The sequence below is a fragment of the Coregonus lavaretus genome, assembly GCF_964263955.1.
Source record: "Coregonus lavaretus genome assembly, chromosome: 37".
In the NCBI taxonomy this organism is placed as follows: domain Eukaryota; kingdom Metazoa; phylum Chordata; class Actinopteri; order Salmoniformes; family Salmonidae; genus Coregonus; species Coregonus lavaretus.
The window spans coordinates 29,810,249-29,819,664 of NC_140024.1; the positions used below are offsets into that span (position 1 = coordinate 29,810,249).

Here is a 9,416-nt window from a genome sequence, read left to right on the forward strand (position 1 = left end):
AGCTTCAGTTGTTTAGCTTCAGTTGATTTCCTTAGTTGTTTAGCTTCAGTTGTTGAGCTTCAGTTTTTTAGCTTCAGTTGTTGATCATCAGTTGTTGAGCATCAGTTGTTGAGCTTCAGTTTTTTAGCTTCAGTTGTTGATCATCAGTTGTTGAGCTTCAGTTGTTGAGCTTCAGTTGTTGAGCTTCAGTTGTTCTTGTTCCTCTGTGTCTTTCTATTCTGTGTCTGGCATTATTGACTGATTTCCTTCCTCTCGCCTGCTACTGCTACTGCTGCGGGTGCTGTTTGATTGCATGGAAACTCGATTTCACACCAGTGTGACAGATGCAGGAAACGATTGGCTAGGGCTGGAGCTAAGGCTGGGGCTGAGCTAAGGCTGGGGCTAAGCTAAGGCTGGGGCTGGAGCTGGGGCTAAGCTAAGGCTGGTGCTGGTGCTGGAGTAGGGAGAAAGGGAGAAAGGGAGAGAGGAAGAGAGAGGGGTAGGACTGGGGATAAGACTTTACCTATGGAAAATAGAAAAGGTGCAAAGCTTTACCTAGTAACTATTGTGCTTAGTTATTGTTGCTGTCTTATGTAGGTTTGTTGTCTTTCTTGCGTGTTTGCAGGGTTCAGAGACTGGGTTCCTAAGGAGCTGCAGAGGGTGGGCTGTGTGGAGCTGCTCAACACGGTCCAGAGGAGGGTCCGACCCAAACTCCACGCCTTCGGAGGAATACATGAAGGTCAGTCAGGATCCCATATACACACACACCCTATTACGACCCAGGGTAGAAGTAGGGATGGATTAGAGAGAGAGAGAGAGAGAGATGGGTTGTTGTGGGTTACGACCCAGGGTAGAAGTAGGGATGGATTAGAGAGAGAGAGAGAGAGATGGGTTGTTGTGGGTTACGACCCAGGGTAGAAGTAGGGATGGATTAGAGAGAGAGAGAGAGAGAGAGAGAGAGAGAGAGATGGGTTGTTGTGGGTTTGTGTTCAATACTTTCTCCTGCTCAGTTTGGCCTTGAGTCATTACCAGGACTACACCACAGGGTGTTAATGACAGTTAGGGACATTATGGATGTAAACATGGATGGGGGTGGTGGTGTTAGGGACATTATGGGGTAGACATCGATGGGGGTGGTGGTGTTAGGGACATTATGGGGTAGACAGGGATGGGGTGGTGGTGTTAGGGACATTATGGATGTAAACATGGATGGGGTGGTGGTGTTAGGGACATTATGGATGTAAACATGGATGCGGGTGGTGGTGTTAGGGACATTATGGGGTAGACATCGATGGGGGTGGTGGTGTTAGGGACATTATGGGGTAGACAGGGATGGGGTGGTGGTGTTAGGGACATTATGGATGTAAACATGGATGGGGTGGTGGTGTTAGGGACATTATGGGGTAGACAGCGATGGGGGTGGTGGTGTTAGGGACATTATGGGGTAGACAGCGATGGGGGTGGTGGTGTTAGGGACATTATGGGGTAGACAGGGATGGGGTGGTGGTGTTGGGGACTGGGTAGGGGTAGACAGGGATGGAGGTGGTGGTGTTGGGGACTGGGTAGGGGTAGACAGGGAAGGGGTGGTGGTGTTGGGGACTGGGTAGGGGTAGACAGGGATGGAGGTGGTGGTGTTGGGGACTGGGTAGGGGTAGACAGGGATGGAGGTGGTGGTGTTGGGGACTGGGTAGGGGTAGACAGGGATGGAGGTGGTGGTGTTGGGGACTGGGTAGGGGTAGACAGGGAAGGGGTGGTGGTGTTGGGGACTGGGTAGGGGTAGACAGGGATGGAGGTGGTGGTGTTGGGGACTGGGTAGGGGTAGACAGGGATGGGGTGGTGGTGGTGGTGTTGGGGACTGGGTAGGGGTAGACAGGGATGGAGGTAGTGGTGTTGGGGACTGGGTAGGGGTAGACAGGGAAGGGGTGGTGGTGTTGGGGACTGGGTAGGGGTAGACAGGGATGGAGGTGGTGGTGTTGGGGACTGGGTAGGGGTAGACAGGGATGGAGGTGGTGGTGTTGGGGACTGGGTAGGGGTAGACAGGGATGGAGGTGGTGGTGTTGGGGACTGGGTAGGGGTAGACAGGGATGGAGGTGGTGGTGTTGGGGACTGGGTAGGGGTAGACAGGGATGGAGGTGGTGGTGTTGGGGACTGGGTAGGGGTAGACAGGGATGGAGGTGGTGGTGTTGGGGACTGGGTAGGGGTAGACAGGGATGGAGGTGCTCACCAGATGAGACCTACAGTATACCTCCCACCCTCCTCTTTTTACCTCCTTCCTTCCTTTATGTTTTTATTAAAGGTGTAGAAATGAGGAGTTCAGAGGAGAGACAATTAAAGAAATCTCTCGGAAAGGAACGCACCCTGTGTGGTTTTGATTAGTCAGTTAGACAATACGGTTTCTCACTTCATGTCCAATGTTGATGATCCGTTGGACTTCCCCGTAGCGTGTGCTGATGATGCGTTCTCCTTCCACAGGGTATGGCATCATGACTGACGGCTGCACGACGTTCATCAACTCCTCCACGTGCACGGTCAGCTTCCAGCCCACCAACCCCCCAATCGTGTTCGACCTGCCCAACCCCTCCTCCAGCTCTTGAGAATGACCTCTGACCCAGAGGGTGAAGTGGGGGTGCGGGGGTTGTTGGCCAGAATAAACTACTTTTTTTTTTTCTAACAAATAATGTCTAAATAGTTATACTAAGTGTTTCTCTCAAATATTGTTCTTTTGTAAGCTGTAAAGTGAAAAAGTGTGGGGAGGGTATAGGGTTAGGGGTGGGATGGGTGGGCAGATAATAGGGTGCTGAGTGGTTATACAATCTAGCTATTGAAGAAAAAGCAGTCGGATCTGTAAGATAAATGATGCTTTGTGAATTTGTACAATTTCATTAGTTTTTGGGGTTTGTGTTTGCTGGAAACATCGGTATTGGATGCCATTGTTGATTTTGAACGTCCTTGTTTTTTGTGTTCGGTTTCATTTTGTTTTCCTGGACAATTCTGCTTTCTGATTGGCTGACAGGGACGATGCCTTAAACTAGCTTTACCGTTCTCAGCTAGAGCCTCACTCTCTGCAAGCTCAGAGAAAGACCGTATTTATTGTTAACTTGTGTCTATCAACCCAATCAAACTACACCACACAGAGCAGGGAAAGAAATCTAGCAAATGATACGCTTGAGATAACTCTAACATCTACCATCTGCAATTCTGATATATGTGGAGAAAATAAAGTATGTATATTTATATAGATACTGTATTCATGTTGTAAAATATCTGTACTAAAATTTGTTGGTTCAAAACATCCTTTTGGGATTTTCTTTCTTGTGTCTTTGCCTGGATTTGATTTAGCTTCTTCCTTTGCCACTCCCATCAAATGTTCTTCAAACGTTTCTTTAATGTTCATGTTTTACTCCCACTGTTAGGGTCTTTGAGTGCTATTTGGGGTGGAGGCTTTTGTTCCAGTCCAGCAGGAACACACATCACCCTATATAATGTAGTTGTTTATTTGATGGAGGTTTTTTAGTGCTGGAACAAAAGCCTGCCCAGGACCAGAGTTGGAGGCCCCTAAGGTAGAGGTTCATGGATGAGAGAGGAAATGTTTTTAGAGTTTAAGACTCAATATCCGACAGGTGGTGGGGTTGGTTTTCTTTTACAACACACCTGCCTAAAAAAGTTTTAGTTGTCCTTTCGATTGTAAATCTGATAGTATTTGTGTTTTTATAGCTTTCTTCTCATTTTGCACTGTGTGTAAATGCAATCTTGCTAGCACAAAATAATGTTGCCAAAAGCTGTCTCAACTTTGCAACTGTAAATGCTCCTTTGCGCTCTGTTTTCTTTCTCTAGCTATTTGTCTCTTCTGTTTCTCTGGCTGGTAGTTTCTTCCTTGTAGGTCTGGTCTCTCTTTCTTTCAGTTCATTGTGATATATTTAGCTGCTTTTATATGCAAATAAAATTGCAAGATTTTTACTTAAGAAGCATTGTCTTGTTGTTGATCAATCATACAGTACTCCACCACGACTGGTATATCCTTAATTTGAAATCATAAAAAAATGTGCAATGTATAATCATGCTAGTATAAATAGCTTTAAATTGGTTTGAAGTCATTACTGGACAGCAGCTCTATTGTAAATTCTCCTGCCTTTTTGAAGTGATTTGTGGTTTTATATTAAGGATGCTCAGTGTTTATCTGTCATTGTAGCTATTTTCTATCTGAAAGTTAATGTTGAATATGGTTATTTATTTTCTCACTGGAGAAACTGGATTCTGATGTTTGAAATTATAGAGGTTTACTTGGGTGAATCTATGCCCCTCCTAGGGTACTTTTAGACAGGACTTACATTGGCTATAGAAATATCCATCCCCTTTCGATGTACAGAGAAACATACATTTACATTTACAATATATAAATGTTATCAATGAAACCCAGAATTGTTACAGGAAATACCATAATTCTCCCAACCCCCAGTTTAGCTGCCAACAGAAGCTACAGTATATTATATGACACTTCTGCTTACTGTCAGACGTCCTGTGACAGTCCTGTGGGTGTTGTCTTTATGATGTTTGCCATGCCTGCTCTTAAGGACATCCACCATGGTTCAGCCAAGCCATTCAGGGATTTGTGTGGGCTAGTAATGTATATAACCGAGCGGTCCGTCTTTATAGTGTAATGCACCGTTACATAAAGATATGCAGGGTTTCATAGGGTTAATTGTTGTGGTTTATTTGGGTGTAGAGTTATGGATATCTGCTAAAGCTCTATCTCCTTCTAATCCTGTTCGGATCAGTTGGTGTGTTGAGGAGTGCCAGGTTATACATCAATACTCTGATCAGGTGAAGGGATGAGGAGTTATACATCAATACCCTGATCAGGTGAAGGGATGAGGAGTTATACATCAATACCCTGATCAGGTGAAGGGATGAGGAGTTATACATCAATACCCTGATCAGGTGAAGGGATGAGGAGTTATACATCAATACCCTGATCAGGTGAAGGGATGAGGAGTTATACATCAATACCCTGATCAGGTGAAGGGATGAGGAGTTATACATCAATACCCTGATCAGGTGAAGGGATGAGGAGTTATACATAAATACCCTGATCAGGTGAAGGGATGAGGAGTTATACATCAATACTCTGATCAGGTGAAGGGATGAGGAGTTATACATCAATACTCTGATCAGGTGAAGGGATGAGGAGTTATACATCAATACCCTGATCAGGTGAAGGGATGAGGAGTTATACATCAATACTCTGATCAAGTGAAGGGATGAGGAGTTATACATAAATACCCTGATCAGGTGAAGGGATGAGGAGTTATACATCAATACCCTGATCAGGTGAAGGGATGAGGAGTTATACATCAATACCCTGATCAGGTGAAGGGATGAGGAGTTATACATCAATACCCTGATCAGGTGAAGGGATGAGGAGTTATACATCAATACCCTGATCAGGTGAAGGGATGAGGAGTTATACATCAATACCCTGATCAGGTGAAGGGATGAGGAGTTATACATCAATACTCTGATCAGGTAAAGGGATGAGGAGTTATACATCAATACCCTGATCAGGTGAAGGGATGAGGAGTTATACATCAATACCCTGATCAGGTGAAGGGATGAGGAGTTATACATCAATACCCTGATCAGGTAAAGGGATGAGGAGTTATACATCAATACTCTGATCAGGTAAAGGGATGAGGAGTTATACATCAATACCCTGATCAGGTGAAGGGATGAGGAGTTATACATCAATACTCTGATCAGGTAAAGGGATGAGGAGTTATACATCAATACCCTGATCAGGTGAAGGGATGAGGAGTTATACATCAATACCCTGATCAGGTGAAGGGATGAGGAGTTATACATCAATACCCTGATCAGGTCAAGGGATGAGGAGTTATACATCAATACCCTGATCAGGTGAAGGGATGAGGAGTTATACATCAATACCCTGATCAGGTGAAGGGATGGGGGTTAGAGAGGGTAGAACAACAGAACAGCCTTCAGTCCTGGAGTCAAACCACAGGGCCTTGAAACACAACCCTCCAATGCCAAAAATAAAAACTGTCAGAATCTCACAACCCCCTCACACACATACAGTCCCCTCTTCGCCTCTCTTTCCCCTCCCACCCCGGGAACATCAAAGCAGCCTAACCAATTATCTCGTCCCCCAAACGAGGAGCGCAACATCCCGCCCAGCACCAACCCGATCCTCGTCCCTCATTACCATAATCCAGACTAATCATATTAGCATAGCGCCACAGATGAACGAATGAGCAAAGACCCACGTTGGGTCTGTTTGGACTAATGTCTACATTCTGTATGTCTGTGTGGGAGTGGGGAGAGCACATGGACACTTTTATGTATACTGTGTAAAGGCTCATGTAATGCGTGTTTTTTTTTTTTCTATGGAGCTCAGAGCTTTAATGCCCACACAGTCTTTGTCTATAGAGGCAAGCTGCAGGCAAACATGCACCCACCGCCACGGGGCCTTTTGAAGTTCTTTAAAGGAAGTCGGAGGGGGGGGGGGGGGGGGGGGACACATGATCCAACAGAAGCCACATGTGTACACAGTATACACACTAATCACCAAGCCACCATGCCGTGCACCAGGGCACATGTTGTCTCGTTCAATCACGCTGTGGGAAAGTAGGGCTGGGATTCAATCCGATCGCGCTTGTAGACAACGCAGCCTTTAAAGGCAATGTTACCGTGTTTGTGGAGATTGCGTTCAAGGTAAACGCTGCAGATGTCGGCTCAATTAGAAATTATCTTTAAATATCTAGCGCGGATCGGAATGAATCCCAGCCTAAGTATGTTTTCTACCCTTACACACACACGTGCACCCCAAGGGTTTAGGTGAGACACACTTGTGTCCCCTCTCTTTAAGGAACATGCTGGCTCTCCATCAGAGGAAACATGTAATCACACTACAGCCCCTAAAACATCCTGTCCACACTCACACATACACTCCACCCGCAAATGACAGAGATTCTGTGGCAGGTGTTGAGGGGTGTGTGTGTGTCTCCATCACATGTTGTATTCTCTCTCTCTCTCTCTCTCTCTCTCTCTCTCTCTCTCTCTCTCTCCCTTTCTGCTGTGTGTGTGTGTGTCTTTATTGCTCCCCCAGATTACCAGCTTTATTCATTATCCTAGCCCTGGCAGCTGCTGTTGATATTGTCTATTTGTCAGGTTAGCCTTCGCCCCACCATGATGGATGAATACAGGGTGAGACACGGTGAAGGTCTTACACCCCGACCAACCCATCCACCAGGGTGTCAATGGTGTGGGGAGAGTGTGTGTGTGTGTGTGTGTGTGTGTGTGCAGGGGCGTAATGCACCCCAAAAATCTGAGGGGGCACAAAGTACGTGAGGATGTGTGTGTGTGTGTGTGTGCGTGCGTGTGTGTGTTAGAGAGAGGGAGAGAACTCTTACCCTGGGATCCCAGCTCTGCATGCAGTGTTTATGCCGTCTTAATTGTCCCACCAGTGGTATTATTGTAACCTGGAGTTCATTTGGCACTGCTTGAGTCGCTGTGAAATCATTCACTGAATCAGATAGGGCTTTGTGCTTTCCATCGCCTCATCTCCCACATGTGGTACCAGTTATAAACTCTTTACAAGTGTTATTATTTGTATCGTTTCAATTTAGATTACGAGGTGACACCAAGAAGTTTGGAAAAGGAGCAGACAAAAGCTCTGGGTTGAAAGTTGAATTAAAGTGGCTTATTTCCTGTGTGAAAGTTGGCATGTTGTAAAATACTTTGAAATATCATAGATACAGTAAATAGACAGACAGACAGACAGACAGATAGATAGATAGTGTCACGTTCGTTGATGAACGGGACGGACCAAGGCGCAGCGTGATATGCCAACATGTTTATTAAAAGAATAAACACAACGACAAAACAACAAACAAAACGAACCGTGAAGTCCAAGGCAGCACAACACAACATACCTTAACTGGAACAAGATCCCACAACCCACTAGTGCCAATAGGCTGCCTAAGTATGGTCCCCAATCAGAGACAACGAGCGACAGCTGCCTCTGATTGGGAACCACACCGGCCAACATAGATCTAGACATACTAGAAAACCAACATAGAAATACACAACATAGAACATACACACCCTGACTCAACATATACGAGTCCCCTGAGTCAGGGCGTGACAGATAGATAGATCTCTCCGTCCCTTCCACCATCCAACGACACACGCTCAGGTAACAATGTATAATTACTACCTGGATCTAACTGGTATAACTGGCTATAATTAACATCATGTTGTTTTAATTGGAAATCACAGCAGAGAGAAAAACCAAGCTTGAATCCAATTCTTCAGAATTTACCTTGTGGATGTCTTCTCAGCCTCTCTCTCTCTGTCTCTCTGTCTCTCTCTCTCTCTCTCTCTCTCTCTCTCTCTCTCTCTCTCTCTCTCTCTCTCTCTCTCTCTGTCTCTCTGTATGTCTCTCTCTCTCTCGCTCTCTCTCTCTGTCTGTCACTCTGTCCATCATATCTATCAGCGTTTCTCATTGATTAGTAGTGAGCTCCAGTAATACACTAATTACTGTTATTAGGTGCCATCGTCCTGTTATTCCCATGTACAGGTAGTCGTGGATATTGCCTAGCTACATGCCAATCAACCTCCTTGACAACTGTATGTAAGGTGGCCATACACATCTCCTTTAACTGAGTCTACAAATGGTGCAATCTCCACATTAGCAAATTATGGAAAGTAGGTGTGACAAATGGCATTAATTTGTGGTGGCATTGACATGAAGGATAATTATGCCTATAGGAGTGTCCATAGAGTAGAGGTTATTCTGCACTTGACCTTGTGTTTTTCTCTGATGTTGGGGTGTACAGAAATAATCATCCTGCTTGTCCTTTAACGTATCAGCTAAAGCATTGACAGTTTATTGGCAGCTTTACCATTTGGCAATTAGAAACCATAACAGTTTCCCCTTATAATTATCAATTTAGGACAGGGATGAACCTTGCGCCATAATCAAATCAAGCTTAATTTATACGGCACATTAAAGCTTTATTTATACGGCACATTAATCCCATACATGGAATGCAAAACAATGTGCTTCACAGGAAAAAACAATGAAAAACAATGAAAATAAAAACTGAAATATTTACTACACAACAAATAAAAGAATGATTAAAAAGCACCCCACGGAAAAGCAAAGCTAAAAAGGTGTGTTTTAAGATCTATTTTAAAAATGTCCACAGTTTCAGACAGACAGATAGATAGATAGATAGATAGATAGATAGATAGATAGACAGACAGACAGACAGACAGACAGACAGACAGACAGACAGACAGACAGACAGACAGACAGACAGACAGACAGACAGACATGACAGTCAGACAGACAGACCAGACAGACATGAGCTGTATAAGGCCATAAATCAACAGGAAAACGCTCATCCAAATGCAGC

At 44.9% G+C, this 9,416-nt stretch overlaps 1 protein-coding gene across 1 annotated transcript in view; it reads left to right on the forward strand.

The window, feature by feature from the left end:
- LOC311111416 (metallophosphoesterase MPPED2-like) overlaps positions 1-3,939 on the forward strand; it is a 98,285-nt gene extending 94,346 nt beyond the window's left edge. Inside the window, exons 3-4 of the mRNA XM_084154128.1 lie at positions 605-718; positions 2,452-3,939. Coding sequence (XP_084010254.1) covers positions 605-718; positions 2,452-2,573 — 236 coding nt within the window. The 3' untranslated portion in view covers positions 2,574-3,939. The remainder of the gene's footprint in view (positions 1-604; positions 719-2,451) is intronic.
- Positions 3,940-9,416: the final 5,477 nt, after the last annotated feature.